The 21,836-nt window shown below is 32.7% G+C and overlaps 1 protein-coding gene across 3 annotated transcripts in view; it reads right to left on the reverse strand.

Annotated features, from left to right (window-relative positions):
* MICU1 (mitochondrial calcium uptake 1) overlaps nucleotides 1-21,836 on the reverse strand; it is a 237,564-nt gene that overhangs the window by 124,479 nt on the left and 91,249 nt on the right. For all 3 annotated transcript variants that reach the window (XM_090278189.1, XM_090278188.1, XM_090278186.1), the window contains exon 6: nucleotides 3,547-3,661. In XM_090278189.1, the coding sequence (XP_090134315.1) occupies nucleotides 3,547-3,661 (115 nt within the window). The remainder of the gene's footprint in view (nucleotides 1-3,546; nucleotides 3,662-21,836) is intronic.

Here is a 21,836-nt window from a genome sequence, read left to right on the forward strand (position 1 = left end):
ATGGTTATAAGGATCCTCAAGGAGCTCAATGAGAACTACAAAGAACTCCAGGAAAACTACAAGGTACTTACTGCGAACTATACCAGCATTGAAAAGGACATAGAAATTACCAATAAGAGCCAGGAGGAAATGAAAAGTACAATATCTAAAATGAAAAGTGCAGTAGGTAGAATTAAAAGCAGGCTAGATGAAGCAGAGGATTGAATCAGTGAGCTGGAGGATAAAGTAGAAAAAAATTCCCAGACAGAACAATGAAAAAAAAACCTTCAAAAAGAATGAAGAGGATTTAAGGGAGCTGCAGGACAACATGAAATGGAATAATATCCACATCATAGGATACCAGAAGGAGAAGAGGAGCAAAAGATAGAAAACCTATTTGAAAAAGTAATGACAGAAAACTTCCTTAACTTGTTGAGAGAAAAGTCACGCAAGTCCAGGAAACACAGAGGGTCCCAATCAAAATGAACCCAAAGAAGCCCACTCCAATACACATCATAATTAAAATGGCAAAATTTAAAAACAAAGAGAAAACCTTAAAGGCAGCAGGGAGAAACAGCTAGTAACATACAAGGGAACTCCTATAAGGCTATCAACTGATTACTCAACAGAAATACTACAAGCCAGAAAGCAATGGCAAGAAATATTCCAAGTAATAAAAAGCAAAGGCCTACAACCAAGTCTACTCTACCCAGCAAGGACCTCATTTAAAATGGAAGGTGAAATAAGGAGTTTCCCAGACAAAAAAAAAAAAAAAAAAAAAAAAAAGGCTAAATTAATATATCTCCACCAAACAAGCATTTCAAGATATGCTAAAGGTACTGCTTCAAGAAGATAGAAAGAGGAACACAGGTAGGAAGGGAAAAATAGCAATGAATAAAGTACCTCTCAATAATAACCTTAAATGTAAATGGATTAAATGCTCCCGTCAAAAGACATAGGGTAGCTGAATGGATAAGAAAACATGACCCTCATATATGCTGTCCACAAGAGACCCACCTCAGAACAAAAGATCTACACAGACTGCAAGTAAAGAGATGAAAAAAAAAAATATTCCAAGCAAACAGACATGAAAAAAAAAAAAAAGAAAGAAAAGAAAAGCAGGGGTAGTAATACTTATATCAGACAAAATAGATTTCAAAACAAAGGCCATAAAGAGAGAAAAAAGGACACTGCATAATACTTAAGGGAACAATCCATCAAGAAGTTATAACCCTTGTAAACTTATATACACCCAACACAGGAGCACCCAAATATATAAGGAAAATCTTGGAGGACTTCAAGAAAGATATCAACAGCAACACCTCATAGTAGGGAATTTTAACATCCCATTGTAAACAATGGGTAGATCTTCCAAGCAAAGAATCAACAAGGATATTGTGGCATTGAACAACACTTAGATTAAATGGACTTAATTGATATATATAGAACCTTTCATCCAAAAGAAGCAAAATACACATTCTTTTCAAATGCACAAGGAACATTTCCAGAGATAGGCCACATGGCAGGACACAAAACAAGCCTCAACAAATCATATCAAGCATCTTCTTAGAACACAATGTCATGAAACTAGAAACCAAGCTCAAGGAAAAAATTCAAAAGCATTCAAATTCATGGAAACTGAATAACATGCTATTAAAAAATGAAGGGGTTAACAATGAGATCAAGGAAAAAATCAAAAGTTTCTGAAAACAAATGAAAATGACACGCAATGGACCAAAACCTATGGGATACAGTGAAAGCAGTCCTGAGAGGGAAGTTCACAGGCCTACCTAAAAAGGACAGAAGAATCTCAAATAAAAAATCTAACCCTACACCTAAAAGAACTAGAGAAACAACAACAAACAAAGGCCAGAGTGAGCAGAAGGAAGGAAATAATCAAGATCAGAGCAGAATTAAATGACATAGAGACTAAAAGAACAATGCAAAGCACCAATAATTCCAGGAGCTGGTTCTTTGAAAAGATAAACAAAACTGACAAGCCTTTAACTAGATTTATGAAGAAAAAAAGAGGACACGAATAAATAAAATCAGAAATGAAATAGGAGAAATTACAACTGATGCCACAGAAATACAAAGGATTGTAAGAAATTACTATGAACAACTACATGCCAAGAAATTTGACAACCTGAGTGAAATGGACAAGTTTCCTGAAACATATAATCTTCCAAAACTGAATCAAGAAGAAGCAGAAAGCCTGAATAGACTGATAACAACTAGTGAAATTGAAGCAGTAATCAAAAAACTCCCGGCACACAAAAGCCCTGACTGGATGGCTTCATAGGTGACTTTTACCAAACACTGAAGGAAGAGCTAATTTCTATTCTTCTCAAACTATTCCAAAAAGTTCAAGAGGGAAGACTCCCAAACTCTTTCTATGAGATCAGTATTATCCTAATTCCAAAACTAGGTAGAGACACCACAAAGAAAGAAAAAAAATACTGGCCAGTGTTGCTGATGAACATAGATGCTAAAATCCTCGACAAAATATTGGCAAATGAGATACTTAAATTCATTAAAAAGATGATACACAATGATCAAGTGGGATTCATCCCAGGGATGCAAGGATGGTTTAATATTGACAAATCAATAAATGTAATATACCACAAAAACAAAATGAAAGACAAAAATCACATGACCATACCAACAGATGCTGAAAAAGAACCCATTTATGATAAAAATTCTCAGCAAAGTGGAAATAAAGCAAGCATACCTCAATATAATAAAGGCCATATACAAGAAACCTACAGTCAACATCATACTCAACAGGCAAAAACCAAAAGCTTTCCCCCTAAGATTAGGAACAAGACAAGGGTGCCTGATTTGCCATTTTTTTTTAAACACAGTATTGGAAGTTCTAGCCACACCAATCAGACAATAAAAATAAATAAAATCCATCCAAATTGGAAAGGAGGAAGTAAAACTGTCATTATTTGCAGATGACTTGATAGTGTATATAGAAAACCCATTATTAAAGACTATACAGGAGCAGGCAATATAGAATTTATTTTGACAGAATATAGAGCTTCAAACAGTTAAAGGTAGATGTAACTTAATAGTTGTTTATTTTTAATTTATTATTATTATTTTTTAATCCTTACCCAAGTATATGTTTTTATTGGTCTGAGAGGGAGAGAAAGGGAGGGAGGGAGAAGAGAGGGAGGGAGGGGAGATTGGGGGGAGAGAGAGAGATGAGACAAACATCCATCAGTTGCCTCATGTATGGGATCAAACCCCACAACCTAGGCATGTGCCCTTGACCAGGATCAAACCCGCAACCTTTTGGTGCATGGGATGATGCTCCAACCAACCAAGCCAACTGGCCAAGACTAGTTTAAAATTTTATTTTAATTTTACCTTGACACTATAGTTTTCTTATTCTTTCTCAGGTTGTTCTATACACATTATAGAGAATTCAAGATAAATGAAATTTTATGTAACATAATCAATTAACTCTAAAACATGTTCTGTTTCCCCCTCCAATCAACTTAACTTTTTATAGTCCTGTATGCTCCCTATAAGCAAATAAAAAGAATAGTTTATACTTACTAGAAAGAACAGTTGTAAGGAAAATGTAGTCTGAAAAGGATATGAGTCCACATTCTCCAAGGGTGTAAAATATACTGCCTTCATCAGCAAATTTTTCTCGTTCCTGGGCAATTTTCTATTAGATATATGTGTCCCACCAAAAGACAAAAAGAAGATACAGCAGAATGAGAACATAAATAAGTAAAGATAAATCACCATTTATCTGACAGTTTTATGGTATTTATCATAAGCATTTCTCTGATAGCCATTCCAAATTAATGGATCCTTTACAGTTTTCAAGATGATTAAAGTTATATGACGAAAGATAATTGTGTTTGTTTCTACACTGGATTAATATGAACACTGGAAAATAATTTCAATTTTATGAATTCCTGCCATTTAACATATACAGACCCAGTTCAGGGTTAGTTTTGTTTCTTAGTTTTAAAAACAATCCAACTTCTATAGAAGTATATAAGGTACAAAAAAAAAAAAATCAAAACAAACAAATGAAAAAACGAATACAAAGTTAGTTCCATTGACCAAGAAAACTATACTACTAGTGATTAGAAAAGAAGAGATAAGCAACTATTTCCCAGGTCCACAGAAATACTCAGAAAACTAATTTCTGAAATACTAATTTTAATTTTTCCTTATGACCCCCAAGAATATTAGTTTTGGAATGTACAAGAGCTTGAAGAGTAAAAAGCATTTCTAAAACATAATGGCAAATGAGACATGTATGCCAAGCTTTAGACATGGTTTAATTTAATTATAATTATTGTTACCTTGGTGGAAGCTCCTAAATCTCAGTTATCTGATGAAATCTCCTAAAACTTAGATTTCATCCTAGTGTACATTCCTGTTCTTTAATCCATAAAGCTCACAAAGAGAGTTAATTATCAGCTGCAGTAATAGTCTGTCTGGCAAGTGGTCTCTTCCTGGGTATTTAAACAAACCTACTGTTTTCTGAATTCCTGGCTGAATTATAAATTTAGTGGTGATACTGAATATATTCTCAAAAACTGAAAAGGATCCACCAAAGAGTTAGACTTAAAACTAATTTCAGTTAAGTTTTGGGACAACCTAAGATATTCAAGAAATTATTATGAGTACCAGAAAACGAAGTAGGAGGCTTCAAGAACCCAAACCAAGAAAGCGCAATCAAAGTAATAATGTCATGCAAGCGCAAATAATAAGCAGCATTGCAAACATAACCTTGGAAGGAATATCATAAAAACTAAACCAAAAAGCATGACCACACCAGCATTCAGGTGCACGACTCCCCAATTGGTTACCTCTGTCTAGTGAAGATCCCATCATACACCACAAAGGAAAGAAAATTAATTAACCAATTGTAAACACAAGCACCAAGTGAATGATCATGATCTTCTTAGTAAACCCACTGATAGCCTTTACTAAGTATTGGTTTGTTCATATGAAACAGTAACCAGAGAAAGGTCAAAATCCATAGGTGAATGTCAACAAAGCGGTACTAGGTATTGATGGCAGATTCTACTGAGAAAAGGGCTTTGATGGACAGAACGCATGGTCCTGCTTGACAGCGTTCAGAGATTACTTCTTTGAGACAACAAAAAAAATGAGCACATAGCCCAATATGTCCAAATTAAGGGTAGATCTCATACCATACTCGATCTTCTATCAAGAGAGTAAACACAAATTTCAGTCAAAAAAAGCTGTTGGATGAAAACAGGAGCAGCAAAGCCTTTCACTGGGAAAGTAGTATTTTAATTTCTCAAAATAAAAGAAGTAAATAGTTACATTTTTTTAATATTATCCAAGATACTGCAAAAGTAAAGAATTGAATAGGAAAAAAATACACAAAATGAGAATCTGCTCCCAAAAGCATACCATTACTAGCCAGAACAATAAAAGTGTAAGAGGCTAATAAAATAAATAATATACTGGGATCCAGAAGTTGAAACCAGACAAAAAGCTGAGGACAGAGGCAACTAAGCCAAAGAAGCATACCTAACATTATTTTTCTAATACTAATCTGGACAATGCTGCTGCTCAGAAGATAACAGAAAGGTTTGTTGGTTGCTTTTAATTTTGAAATAATTTCAACTAAGAAAAGTGTAGAAAGATCCTTCAAGGAACTCTTGTATACTTTTTACTCAGGTTCACCAAAAGCTTATACATCATTTGTTTTATCATTTTTATATAGATATATATTTTCTTTTGCACTATTTTGAAAGTTAGAGACACTTTACACTTAAATATTTCAGTATATATTTCCTACAAACAGATTCTCTTACATATCACAGTATAAATTTAATAAAACCACCATACTTAATACTAATACATGCTATTATCTAATCCACCTTCTACTTTCAAATTTAGTCAACTTTCCCAAAAATTTCCTTTATATCTATTTTCCCCCCAGTTCAGGATGCAATACACAATCATAAATGGCATTTAACTAAAATATCTCTTTAATATCCATTAATCCAGAACAGATTTCTTTTCCCTTCTTTATTTTTTCATTTGGGGGTTTATCTTTGATTGTGATAAAATTCACCATTTTAACTATACAAGATGGTGTGGCTTCTTTCAAGTAACATAATATTTTCTAGGTTCATTCATGTTGTAGCATCAGTCAGTATTCCTTTTATTCCCAAATAATAGTCCATTGTATATATACCACAACTTGTTTATCCATTCATTCAATGAAGGATATTTGGGCTTTTTCCACTTAGTGCTACAATGCACATTCATGTACAAATATTTGACTATCTGCTTTCAATTATTTTGGGTACGTAATTTAGAAATGAATCTTGCATGCTCATTCTCCGGTAGCCTAGATGACTAAGGTCCTACCCAACATTTGCCTTCAGACTCATGAAAGAGCTTGATCCAGAACCATCCAGCCAAACTGCTCCTAAATTCCTTATTCACAGAAAGCAGGAGAGACAAGAAATGATTACTGTTGTTTTGGGCCACTAAGCTTTGGATTTGTTTCTCAGCAATAAAAAATATAGTCAAATATACTTATTAAAATATTTCTGCTAGTCTGTGGCTTATAATTTCTATTTTGACAATCAGGAGTTTTAAATTTTCATGATGTCTAATTTATCAATTTTTTCATTTATGGTTATTGCTTTCTATATGCTAATAAATTTTTGCCTATGTCCAGTTCATAAAAATATTCTCTCATATTTTCTTTTAGAAGCCTTATAGTTATAGATTTTATGTTTAGGACTATGATCCATTTCAAGTCAATTTTGTGTATAGAGACTTAAGGGGTAACGTTTATTTTTTAAAACTATGGACATACAGTTGAGCTGTTCCTAAGCCATTTGTTTAAAATCAACTTACCATATAAGTATAGATCTACCCTTACATGATATTTTCTGACTTGAGTAGCCTATTTTCTTTTGAAGGTCTTTCAATACTAGCAAAGTGTATGACTGTTTTTTCAAAGTATAATTAAACATGGAATTATTTAAATGGTTTTTAAAAAGGCAGCTTGAGAGACTCTGCAAGAGATTCACTTGTGGCCCTGGTTTAAGCCTAGCCATCCCCACCATTAGGACAAGTATAAAGTCTACAGAGATAATAAAGATGTCACTGAACAGATCTTGATTGTGTATTAATTGAGAATTACTAGTGTAACATATCTCCATAGGGGCTATATTATGACACTTTACAATGCTAATTCAATTAGTGTGATTTTCCCCAGGAAGGCTTCCCCGCGTCTACTACATTAAATGGGATATGTCCATATTTGCAATACTCAGTCCTCTAACGGAGAAAATATTTCTGTTTGTGTGGCTATATATGAGGTCTCTGTTGTACTGAGTAGAGTGACAGGGAGCAAGAGAGGCCAAAAGAATGCCAAATTGCTGTATATAAGAAAAAATCAAAGACATCTGACAGGAAATCTATAGAAGAAAAACTCTAGAAAAGTAAACAAAAAAGGAGAAGGAGTCATGACCAGAGAGAAATAGAAGGTTTCAAAGTCAGGAAAAATTGAAGAAAGAGAGAAAGAACAGAGAATGTGTGTGTTTTACAGTTGCTCCTTAAAAATGAGAAAAAAAAGATGTTTAAATTTACAGAGGATTTTAAAATTAGCCATGCTTTGTGATGCGCCCTTCGCAATACAATCTTCTAATTGTTTAGTTACAGGTCTATACTGTTCTTTCATGCTTTTGAAGTTGGGGTTGGGGTATAAGGAGAGGGAGAAAAGTTACATATATGCTTTCCAATTTACCCACTTGTCCAAGAGTGGTTCAGATATACTTAGGATTACACAGAGGTGGGCAAAGTAGGTTAATAAAAAAAATAAAAACAATAAATAATAATACAAGAATAAACTTTCATGTACTCACAACTGTAAACCTACTTTGCCAACCCCTGTACTTCTAATTAATTAACTCTAAGAATTTATAAGCAAGTTTTTGATTCTTATAAAACTCATGACATTAATCACAAACACCAAAATTGTCATAAAACCAAAGTTTGATAATTAATAATTTTTTTTAAGTCCTGAAGTATGATAAAAGTGAAAAATTAAGTTTCAAGGAAGGAAAAGTAGAGGGAGGTTTTTATGTTTTTATTTTCTTACTCTGAAGTCTCATTAGTATTTAATTCTGCAAACTGAGAATTTCAAGTAAAATGTTCCCTCATTTATTCTTTTGGATAATGTTTTATCTTTGGCTAAATTTTAAGTCATTTTTCCCTCTAAGCCAATACCATTTATGCACTTCAGATGTGATATGGAGGCAGAGTCCGAAGAAAACAATGTTTCTTAACGTATTGGTAATAATGTTCATTTTCTCTTTCTCAGAGATGGTTACTGACAGCCTCGGTTCCCATGCCCTCCCCCTGCCCTTGCCCGCCTGCAGCTGTCTAGGAATTTCCCGTGATAGCGGGGAGTGTCAAGCCGAGCTCCATTCAGCCTTGATCAGCCCCCAGACTCACAGCTGCAAGATAAACAACTGAATTCAATAGTTTCTTTTTTCTTCCCCCTATAAAACAGCCCCTCCTTCCCTAGGAACCCGGAGTTGGGCCATTCAAGGCACAGCTTCCTCCCTGCTTGCTGATTCCCTCAATAAACTTCTTTTTGTCTGCTCACTGCTCCTCATGGTTCTCTGAGCAACTCCATTCTTATAGTTACGAACATTTATATTAATACATATTTTTACTAGGAAAATCACAGATTTGTATTTAATTCAACATACATAATAAATACAATATAAATAACAAATATAACAAGACAAACTAAAAGAAAGAAATTTCCGTATATATTATAAAAGTAAAAAAGAAATATATTCCAATTCTATTATAAGGACACATAATTTGAAATTAAGTGACATATTAAGATACCAGTTCAGTAACAAGGAAACAATTATATTAAAGGTCTATGAGATATCTGTATCATAATAAAGTTCTTGAGGAAAGATTCTAACAATATGTCAGTATATATGCTGAAAATGAAACAGACCCAGGCATTTTAAAAAGAGATTGTAATAAAAAATAACTTACAGAGATATCTTTTAAAATGCATCTTATAAGTTACATATCAAACTCTATTGCAACTACTTGAATCCCTGAAATTAAGTCTGTGAAAGCAGAATGCAGGGTAACTGATCAGAATAATATTTCTATTCAATTTACTGGCAAATGTTACCCCTTTTGGAGAACAAAACTATGCAGAATATTTAAAAGAAATGTGCTCACCGACTTCAATAAGTTGAAACTTAACTATTTTACTATTCATTTACATGACCTTGTCTTTGATCTTATTTGTTTCAAAATTTAAAACATAGCTATAGGCTCAATATCACTAAAACATTCTAACTACTGACCTCAAATAAAGGAAAATGAATAATCTCATAAGGATATTGGTATTGATCTTAATTGCACCATTCTGACCCTTTTTATTTTTTAGATAAGAAGAAATACTTAAGAGTAAACTTAAAGCAAATCATACCCTATACATGTGTAATTGCTACACTTCTCAGTGAGTCTATAACCTCGTACATTTTAGCAGGATAATTTTGTTGCTAAAGCATTCATACTCCGGTTTCTGATATATCACATAAACTTATAAAACATCTGGCTTAAGTTGCCATCAGGAGCTCTGGGACTGGGATTTCCAGATGTGATTAAACTCCTTAATACTAACTGTGCTCAAAAGTGAATCCTAACTGTTACAGAGTTGATCAAAAGACTTCTAGGATTCAACTGGTTGAAGTCAAAGAGAAAAATCGTATCTAGGAGTTTAATCTCATTATTTATTCTAGTAAAGACTCACTTTTCGAGTTCTATAGTTCAAAATAAACTTTTCCTATCAAATAGAAGTTGATGGTAGTATGACAGTAAAATAGATGCTACCATATCATCTAGAACTTCAAAACACCCCTGGTATAAAGACAAGCTGATAAAGAATACACATTTACTATTTAAAATAAGAAGTCATCCTTTATGAGACTGAAACAATTGGATTGTTTTAATATTAACATTTCTCTATGTTGCTGAAATACATTTCAAAGTCTACCTAAACCCCTCAAGAAATATTTATACTTCAAAGAAAAATTAATGGTAACAATATGCTTCTTCCAGAAAATACAACTTTGGCATATCATTTCCAAATGATAAATAGTATTTCTGCCTAAGGTTGGGGTTGGGACAGGGAGGGCTGGAGTATTAGAAAGAAAAAATTCAGCAGTTTCCCCATGCAATTAATGCTCATACATCATTATTTAGTTGGCACACAGATAGATGCCAAAGCCTTAGTAAGATATTGATCTTAAACAATCACATTATTCCAAATCAAAAGAAAATGTTGCACAGTTAAAATGTGTTATTCTTCTTCCCCCATCACATATATGAATTTTCAGAAAGGTAAAATTTGGAGATATGTCATATAAAAATCAAAGTGAAATGTTTCTAATTTGGAATTCATGATTTATTCTTCTCCTGACTTAAGAGTTTCCAATCTTTTCAGAGGTAATATTGCTTTCAAGGCAAACAAACAAATTACTGTGCAACAAAGTGTGGAGGGTGAATGCTTAAGATACTATAAACTTAACTCTGCCAGAAAGCCATTCTCTTTTCAGTCCCAATTCTAACCACGTCAGCTCTGAGAACTATTCAAAATGCCTAAAATGCAAACATTTTTCTATTTTATGGCTATAACTACATGGCTATAGAGAAAATGAATACAAATGAGGATGCTTTAAAAAACAGTGGCAGAATATTTGATTAAAGCAATGATAAAAATTCATAAATCTTCTGAAACAGCACTAACTTCAAGTAAATAATACAACTTTATTAAAATAATTTATTTTAGTTCTCAATATCTGATGAGGCATGATTAAAAACCCTAGAAAGGGAAAATCACCAGTTCTTCCACGTTAAGTTTGCACACTTGCTTCCAAGTGTGCATATTCTTTTTCTGGGTGAAATATTGATGTTTTACCACTACTGATTATCTCCTACCTAAATCTAAAAATTAATCTTGAACTTTGACCATTCAAACCAATCAGTGCTGAAAAGAACTGTCCTGAACTCAGCAGCAGTCTTGGTTTTAGTCACATGGTTTATAAAGGCTTCCCTATCACTTTATTAAAAAACAACCTCAGTACAAATTTTAAGAAATATGTTAATATAATATGTCACTTTCTTCCATTTGGAAAAAAGATAATACAAAAATGCATCTTAAGGATAAAAATTTAAAAGATTCACTCTGAGGACCACCAGTCAAATCCTTGTTTTATATTGTTCTAGTAACTATTATCCACCAGGAAACCCTTTAGATGAAGAATTTTTTACTCATTTCAAAATGAAACATTTATAGATATCCCTTGAACACCACTGACCATTAAGATATATCAAGAATGTTAAAATTATAGTTTGTATTTCTATTCTAGGCACTGTGCTAAGCACTTGCATGATCTGTTTCAGGCCTCGCTGCAATTCTATGAGGTAGGTGACACTACTGTCAGCACTTTACAGATGAGAAAACTGAGGTTTAGAGAAGTTAAATAAGTAGCCCAAGGTGAAATGCTACAGTGGCACGGCAGGTCATGTTCTGATTCCAGAACCCATGCCATGAACCATTACGTTGTATTGTGTCAAATACACAGAAATACATACACCAGGTATCTACATTGTTTGCAATTTCTTAAATTGTTAATGGGATTGGATATTTTCAGAAAAAAACACAGTTCACTATTGTAAAATATTTATCTTGGGGCTTAGCTTGTATCAGCTCAGTTATCTTGAAGAGAAAGTCAAGCTAGTGATGAACAAGGTGCATATCATATTTTTACACCTTGACTCTCCTTACACATTCTCTTCAACCAAAGCACCTCAGTAGATGTTTAGGCTGAGCACTTGTTTTTACCAGAATAGGAGAAAAGAACTGTTTTGAATAGTTTTCATAGAACTTTATTTGTGTAACCTTAAAACATGCTCAAGTGTTTTGGCTAAAGTAATAAGAAAAAGGAAGTTAGTCTGCAATCTTGTTTCATGACAAAAAGCTAAACATGAAGGTGTTAGAAATGTAATGGTTAGTTATGCTCATGCTTTCAAATCAACAATGACAAATCAAATTGACCCAAAGTCAAACACAACAGAATCTAAAATAAAAATATATTTAAAAACATCATAAAAGAAGTATGAATATTTGGTATAGCCAAATAAATCATACACTTTTTTGGGAGCTCTTAATTATTATATTGCTTTCAACATGAATAATCAAACACATGTGTTAAACAGCAGACTTTAGTTAGTGGTGGAACTGAGAGACTGGAAAGAGATATTATGCATACTCCTTGCAGCATACCGTAAGTATCTGACACCATTCGAAAGCTGCATCTGAAGATGCACTCTATGCTAACAGAAAAACAAAATGAATCCAGTCTTCCCACAGGCAATAGGAATTTAGCATGCAAAGGACAAATTCCTGTAAAAAAGCAAGCAAGAAAGCCCTCTTCTATAAAGTAACTGCTCTGCTCATTGACCTTTGGAAGCTTAAAGGGTTTATACTAGTGTTACCAAAATGAGTGATATTTATAGAACCCAAAAGAGATAAACAATCCCCCCACTACCTAAGAAAAAAGTTCATTATTTTTAACACATAAAGCTTATTAATAAGATATCCTTAAGAATAAAGTAAAACTTGATTTCGAATCCTTGATCAACAAAGAATATTACTTTCAATAGTCAAAGTTTAGAGAAGACTGGTGCTCTTTTGTCAACAATGGTGGTTGACTATTCAATGCTGCAGATTCCAGAGACTTCTAAGCACCTACCAATTCTTACCTCTTTTTTCACTTTCTAGGAAGGACACCTATCCAAAGCAAGTCATTTTAAACCTTTAAACCTTAAACCATACAATTATCAAGTTTTTAGCTGCTCCTACAAACTGTTCGGCTGTAATTAGAGAACACTAAGTGGCTTTCCTCAATCACAGGTGTTAGCATCTCATCTGATTTACACTCCTTAGCACTATGGCTGTGCCATAGCTATTCTAAAATAGAATCTCAGGGATTAGAAACATTGATAATGGGGTTATCAATAAATTATTTTGACATAATTATTTAAATATTTGTTGGTGTGTTTTACAATGCAGTTAAAGGAAAAGATAGGATAATTGGTTTGGGATTTGGTAATGGGACCACTAAAAATATCCCATTTTAAAAACAAGGAAGCACATGAAAAATGTTCTATAAAAATAAAGAGCACCCTATAATCTTCATTAATTATATCATTAATTATTTTAAACCAAAAGATAGTCTAATTCAGTTTAGTTTATATTTTATTGAGAAATACAACTTAATTTTTTTAAATGAATAAAGTTTAATAATTTATAAGCTATAATTAAAGAGTGGGAGCCTTCAAAGATAGATTTTAAAAGTACTTCTTATATGTGTCCTTGAAATTCTCTTTTGTCAGCCCACAAACTATATGTTCTTGTTTTCATGGTTTTCTCCACGTATTTGCTAGCTTTTCCAATTTAAGATTGATTAGCTCAGAGAAGCAAAAATGTTCTGTTTCCCCTTAAGCCATTTTGAGCAAAGTGCAACTAAGCAACAGCTAGTATCTGTAATTATTATGTAAAAAAATTCAAAAGAAAAAAGTAATAATTTTTCACTTGAAGCTACTATTACAGTTCAATTAGGAACTAAGCTATTTAAATGACCCAATTAACTGAATATCCCTTATGCAGCATAGTGATTAAAATAGTTTGTTGACTTTTTGTGTGACACATAATGTTAAAACTTTCTTTTTAAAATAGACTAGCCAAATTTTTCTTTTTTTAAAAAAATGGGTAGAAGTTGTGAATATTTTGAGCGATGTTAACAGTTATTATAGTTGTAAGTCTATACTGTAAAATGAGCCTTATAATTACAATAAATGTAAATAATTTTATAAAGAACACAGTAAATTTTTAAAAAATCCTTCCTTTTAATTTATGCTAGGTATTATATTCTCAAGGACTTGTGCAGTGTTTGAATTGTCATATTAAAGATAAAGTATGTTAATTTAAAGTGAAAGAAATAAAATAATTCTCTGAAGAGAGCAGGGAAAAGGACATGAGCATGCACTGTACTAAACCTTTGTCTCTAAAGCATTACTATGGCTTTTGGAACATTAATTAATTTAAAGCACATGCTGTCAGTACCTGCCAGAAATCCTGATCAGAAGGTGAAAAAGAGAAAAAAATTGACATTGTTTGATTATATGAACAAAAACTCCCAAATTGAATATATATAAATATCACAAAATACTATAAAATATAAAGGACCTATTAAGGTCTGTTATAAAATCACTGAACACCTGGAAATAGAAAATGAGGACTAAACAGATATGTTTTATATACTATCTGCTAGGTACAAAAAACAAAAACAAAAACAAATCCCAAAAACCCCAACAACTCAATCTAACTTCCCCCAAATGAGACTTACATTGTAGAGAAACTTCCTATTACTATAAAAATAAAACACACAAATAATTACCTGTATCTTACAGAAAATGCAAGGCAAACATTTCATTTTTTAAAGGACAAAATGGAAGAAAATAAATTTTATTCTCCAGTTACTTTAATTTTCCCAAAATTTTGACATATTTGAACCTCTTCTATTTAAGAATGAAACCATTTAGCACACAACAAAAATCTCAGAAAAGGGCACCAACTAGACACAAAGCATTGTTGAAATTTATTTCCCAATTTTTTTCATTAGGATATAAAAGCAATTTTGCAAGACTCTGTATTCCACATCAAAGTTACTTGTCTCCTTAATATAACACCCATTCCAATGAAATGTAATTTGAGTAGTATGTGTTGCTATGCATAATAATGACTATGAATCAAAGAAAAATATATCTGGTACATTCTAGGGGTTTTGTGGAGGGTACTGTGAAACAAAGAGTTTGAAATAAATAATTATAAAGTACAAAAATAAAAAACCCAGGGTTTTTCCTCCAAATTCCTGGTTTAATAAGGACGTGTTTATTGTGAGGGAAAAAAAAGTCCCAAACATTAGGTTATTCAGAAAAATAACCCATAGTATCAACTTTAGAAGACAAATCTTAAGACTATTACACTAATTATTTTCCTAAAGGATGCATTTGACATGCCAACTCTCATTCACAAAAATACCTTGTTACATTTGTGTTGAACAGCCCTCCACAGCAGTGGGGTTAAAACACACACCTCTAACTCAAAGCTGCTCTCAGGTGCTACTCAACAAGTGAGATTGCCTTTGTACTTAGGGAAGCAACTACTGAACTCATATATGAATGAAAAAACTGTACTCCCTGCATAACAAGAGATTATTTTGGAGATAGTTGAAAAAACCATACATCCTTTTTATTGTTAAGTCATTAAGGGGAATCAAAATTAAAAGCAAAAATTACAGGTTAAGACTTAACTACAAGGAGTGTCAAAGGAAGTGAAAATGGGACTAGGTGCAGGGCAATATGAATTAATGAACACAAGAGGAACAAGGATGGGGAGAACAGTGAGCAAGAAATTTAAAGACACAGGAATTTATTATTTAAGATTTGTTAGTAACCTCTGATTCTGTGGATTTGCTACACTCTATAAATGCTCAACTCTTCTGAAGGTTTCTTCTGACTATATGTATACACCAAGCAGTTTGTACATTTCCGTTGGGCCTGTATAATTGTCAACCTGCACAAAGAAATGGGATCCCATCTTGATTTTTTATCACCTGAGAACCATGTGTGGGATTGGGGAGAGAGTGGTTTTAAAGCACGAACATCAACTTTACTTTTGTTTTTCTGACGAGGAGGGGTACTTTGTCATTTCATTTGTTTTTCTCTTCAACAGCTGGAAATATTGCACTAAAGCACTAAATCTGTACTTTTGTATGGTTCTAAAAAGTTGTGGGATTTTTGCTTTCACAAATAACTTATGGGTTAAAACGTGATCAAAGGCTTTATTAAATTTGTACTTCAGCAAAAAAAAAAAAAAAAAAAAAAGATACTAGGGGAGAGGATCTGGTGAAAATTTTGACCCATCCTTATTAACACATAGGCAGCCAAACTCAAACGAGTTCAGAGGATTAGCAATTTATTCTAAGGACGAGTTCAGTTCTTCTGCAAATTGTGCTGCATTAAATACAGTACTAGTCACATATCATCTTGGAGATTGGATAAAGCAGTTTAAGTTAGCTGATTTAGCTGAGTACCACTCCAAAACATCTCCAAATATCACATGATTTTAAAGATTTTTTTTTCAGCAAATAAACTTCACTGGCTATGAAATACATTCTCAAACCAAGTTTAGTAGCATGATAGAAATTCTTGACTAAAAACATTTGCTTTTAGCCCTGACTGGTGTGGCTCAGTGGGTAGAACATCATCCCACAAACCAAAAGGTCACCTCTTCAATTCCTGGTCAGGGCACATGCCTGGGTTGCAGGCCAGGTTTCCAGTTGGGAGTGTGCGAGAGGCAACCTATAGCTGTTTCTCTCACACATCAGTCTTTCTTTCCCTCTCTTTCTCCCTTCCCCTCTCTCTAAAAATAAATAAATAAAATCTTCTAAAAAATGCTTTTAGCAATTTACAAGCCTAAGGCTAGAACTGATGTGACAGGGGTGAGATGAATCACTGAACACAGGACAGCTCAGATATGAGAAATCAAACTAGAGGTCTCTCTTTGGTTCATGGCCAAGCTATTCACTCCCAGTCAACTGCTCATTACAGAGATAGCATAAGTAGATTTTTACACCTGATCTAACTGGGAAGGAAAGAACCATGGAGAAAGTAATTATGCATAGGGTACTCTATTCTGTATCATTTCACACAAACCAAGAATATAATATATATCATAACTAACTCTTCTCCTAAATTGAGTAAAATCCTCAAAGTCATACAAAATAGTTGTAATTTGTATAGCCAGGTACTTTACCTATTGTCCTGATTTTACTGAGAAGGTAACCAACACAGAGAGGTTAAGTGGTCTCTTGCCCAAGGTTACCCATCAGCTATGAGGCAGAATCCATATGTGAACATAGAATTATCTATATCCTAAGTCACACTCTTTTTATCCTGTACTATTTATTATACACTAAGAAGTTCAGCAATTCATAATCTATTTTTCATCCTCAATTCAGCATACTATAATATCGATCAATCTTACATAGAGTTGTCAAATACTAAGATTCTCAAAATCAAAATCCCTTGGAAAATATTTCAAACATCAAAACCAGATTTTCTTAGGACTCTGGTATGTACAAAAGAATTAAAACTGCTAATTTGCAAGGAGACAGAAAAATGAGAAAGTGGTTTTAAAATAATTTAAAAACCTTGGGTGAGAAAGGAGAAGATGAAAAATCTGAGACTAAAAGTAAGAGAAAATTGCAGCAGGTATCAAAGGATTTCTTGAAATGCCGAATCAGTTCCTGAGTTCACTTTGGCAATATAATTACATTCTAAACTTTTGCTCCTCTAAAGATTGACTATAATGAGTGGCCCCATTCAAGAAGTGCTACATTTAACATGCAACCAATCAATATTTGAAAGAGCAAATAGTTCAGTTTGTAGCAGAAATATTATTTTCTCTACTATCTTGATTACAATAAGCCAAGATCCAATTTTTCAAACACAGATGACTGTGCTCACTTTAAGAGGTGGCTCTAAAAAAATTTTTTTAAATAAGAAAAGTATTTTTTCAAAATGCCAACTGGTATTCATGGCATATGAGAAAATAATGGAGCAAATAACAGAATTAACAGTAAAGTTGAAATTCTGATTTCTTCATTCAGGTATTAAAATTTGTATATCTCTTATTTTCTTTCTTAAAATGAAACACTATGTGGTTTTTCAGGTTAATTATGGGTTTTCAACTACTTTATCGAAACAGAAAAAATTAACTTCAACAGTTGTAGCAAAATGAAGGTAAAAGGAAAAGTTTTACTTTTGTGCACAAACAGCATTAAGATAGTAAAATAAAGTAACTGAGAAATTTCTATTTACAAATAGATTATACAAACAAATAGCTTAGCTATATGAAAGATGGTATAGCACAGTGCTTAAGATGGTGAACTCTGAAGCCAGACTACCAGTTTGGAATCCTGGCTCTGCCACTTACTAGCTGTATGATTTTAGTTCAAAAAAGGATTGAGTTACTTAACTTTTATGTACTTTAATTTCTTATTTGTAAAATGATAATAAAAATAGTAAGCTATCTAAAAGAGTAGTTGTGTAGATTACATGAGTTATTATGTATAAGCACTTAGAATGGTGGTTGGCACATAATAAACTCAAAAAGCCTCAACTATTCTTTTTCATGTTATTATTATTGATAATAATTACCTCAAGAGCCAAAAAGAGTCAAGCATTTGTCATTTAGAGAGTTAACTTTAAACTGGAAAACTAAAATACTGATAACAATGAGTTGTTAATTTTTTTTAAGGGCTTAATCATTATCCCTAAAATAATATGGGATTATGAAATATTTGTGGAGAATTTCAGGCTTCAAGGAATTGAAGTATAATATGCATTCTCTTGGAATCTATTATAGCTTTTTTTTAAAGCAAGAATTTTTCTGTTATAAAAAAAAGAGAACACAAGTGATTTATCCTACTTTTACTACTTTTAAGATGGGATTTATAGGGCAAATGAAAACATGAATCAAAGAAATATGGAGCGAAAACCAATAAAATTCTGCCGACATATTCATATTTATCAGTAGAAAAACCTGAATAAACTTATCAGTTCATCAAGAATTTAAGCTTAACTGGTTTGAATTCTCTGGAAGCGAGAGAGAGAGAGAGAGCGCGCGCGAGAGAGAGGTGCACCTAATTAACAATTCAGAAGTCATAAGAATATCATAACCTGCTATTTAAGTTTGAGCAGAATTAAAGTAGTTCAAACAAATGTAAAGATTTATCAAATTCTGCCCCATGAGAATTTTAGTCCACCCTCTCCTAATTTAATTTTCTTGATCTATAATACACTTCACTCTTAGAAGACAGGAAATCCCTTATATAACTTACTATATATGTCAACGAGTAATACTATACTTGATCTTATTCTAGACTCATATGTTACCTGTGATATGAAGTAAATAATCACAACTTGAATAAAGCAGTAATGTGGGCCCACACTCAGCTTGGGGAAGACTTACCCCTAAAGGGAATGGCATGGACAACGGTGGTGATTGCTGGGGGGAGAGTGGTATAAGGGGATTAAACGGTAATGGAAAAAAAAAAAATTGAAAAGAAAAACAAAAAAGAAAATAAGAAGTTCATTTATTAATATTTTAAAAATAGCTTTTACCTAGTAAGCAATTCAAAGCATTTAGTAATATTAAAACTTTTTTTCTGCTGATCATCTTTTCTGTTATAAACACTGCAATCATTATTTCCCTTTCTAGCCTTTAACCATACTTTTCTTTTACCTGAATGTGGACAATTTTCATTTTAATTTGATATAAACTGTTTTCCTGTTCCATGTGAACAAATATTCTGGTATGCATCATAAAGGAAATGAAAATAAAACATTTGGCCCTGGCTGGTGTGGCTCAGTGGACTGAGTGCCAGCCTGTGAACCGAGGTGTCTCTGGTTCAATTCCTGGTCAGGGCACATGCCTGGGTTGTGGGCGGGGTCCCCAGTTAGGTGTGCCTGAGAGGCAGCCGATCTATGTGTCTCTTGCACATCAATGTTTCTCTTCCTCTCCTTCTCCCTCCCTTCCTCTCTCTAAAACTGAATAAATAAAACCTTTAAAATAAAACACTCGTTAATTCTTTCTTCCAAATTGGAAAGATTCTAAGGGGGCTGTAATTACAAATATTGAATAAACTCAATCCGGGGGCATCATTCCTGCAATGTTCAGGAGAGCCTGGGGCAAAAGGGAACTTGATAAGGAGGAAATAATAAAAAAATCTATTTTCTGAAAAAATAAAATGGTGGAAGGATAATAATGGGCAATTAGTTTCAATGAGCAATTCCTTTAAAAGGAATTAGTTTTTAGAAGAGAGGATTACACCAAAACTGGAATACTAGTATTCTTAGTTTAGGAAACAATTTTATCTAGATCATTCAGTTTTCTACTGTAACTTAAAAAAAAAAAAAACCATGGTGGTATCTGATAGGGAGAGTGTCTTTTATTATAAGCAACAGAAACAGAAAATACCAAACACAATTTCTATCTTTGATATGCTGAGGGGGGAAAAAAAAAGAGGCAAGAGAACCTGGGAAATGAAGGGTGTAAGCCCCACCAATAAAAGACAGCAACTAAATGGTTAAATGAGAGAACTATTTGGCAATTATGCAATAGAAAGTCTACACTTAGAAGTTATATTTTCTTTCACAGACCAATTATTAGATGATAAAATTAAACACACAAAAAAAGATAGTTTTCATTAAAGAAGTAATCCAGAAATAATAAGTCACAAGAAAAATGCACAGACATTGCGTATTGCTGGTCTGCGTTTTTAATCTATGACATATTTCACTAAAACAAAAGCCAGACCATATTTTATACTACCATCTGAATAAGAATGCTAATATGCTATTTATAATGATTTTTAAACATCCTTTAACAAAATCTGAACTCTTTCCAGCTTTGAGATTTTTTAAACTTTAAAACCTAGTTTGAATATAATATTTTTAAAAATAACACTTGTCTACAAAATATATTCTTAAAATCAAAGGCCACTGACTACAGCTTCTTCATACATGGCCTGTATTAGTATAATTTTGAAATGCATAAATGATTTAAGTTCCAATAATAATGTATTTCATGACTTTTGTACAAAAGAAATTGCCAGTATCCTTAGAGTAAGGGCACATTAACATAATAGGCTCTGGAAAAAGATCCTCCCCAAAATTCAAAAGGTGCTTAATCAAATTCATTTTCATGATCACTTGAAACAAAAATGTTTCATTTACTTCTTAAGGGAATTTTCTAGTCAAACAGAATAGGAGAAAAGAGGATAGGTATCAAATCAAGAAACAACAATCCAATTATTTTTCAATATCAGTTGGACCATTCTTTTCTACTTTGCTTCTGGAGATTGTATGAAATTCAAGTATACATGAGAGAAGACCCCAGGAAAATGATACCATTACTACATTTGTTCTTGCTTTCAATTACAAAAAGGCTAAAGTACAATTCAATTACAAGGCAATAAAATAAGCTAGTGTTTCTTACTGGTCAAACGATAGACTTTATTAAATGGTGTGTTAAAATTTAAAGCAATGGGGCATAAGAGAATGAGAGTCAATATTCTTCTCTAAGCAGTTCATAACTAGTTTATCTTCTAAGTTAAAAAAGGAGAAAGAGAAAATTACCCATTTAAAAATGAGAGCAAGTTTAAAAGGAAAATTCCTCTAGGATGTTAGCTTTCTACTAAATTTCTAGTCATCATGTATGAAATTTACTATAATTACCACACAAATCTGTTTTTTCAACAATTCAATAATTGTTTTAGGATTTACATACTCTAGAAACTTGTTACTTAGGAATTAAGATTTCCTGATTGAGAAAACAAAAGAGTCACTCAGATCCCAACAAAAACAGGAAGATTGATAGTTGAATAAGGGTTGATCCTTATAGTTACCAAGTAAAGGCTTTCACACAAGGCAAAAATCCCTGGAAAAATTTCTAAACTGAGTAAACACAATGAATTTTGCACTCTTCATTATATTGAGGCTTAAAAACAGTATCAAAACTACTTTCTTAAGCTTCATCTGAAATAAAAGACAATTCATAAAGATATAAAGAGTAGAGAACTTGGTTTAAAAATACTACTTAAGAAGTATAACATTTATCACAAAACAAGATCTTAAGAAAATATTTGATG

Source organism: Furipterus horrens, unplaced genomic scaffold (assembly GCF_987537825.1).
Source record: "Furipterus horrens unplaced genomic scaffold, mFurHor1.1.pri manual_scaffold_5, whole genome shotgun sequence".
In the NCBI taxonomy this organism is placed as follows: Eukaryota; Metazoa; Chordata; class Mammalia; order Chiroptera; family Furipteridae; genus Furipterus; species Furipterus horrens.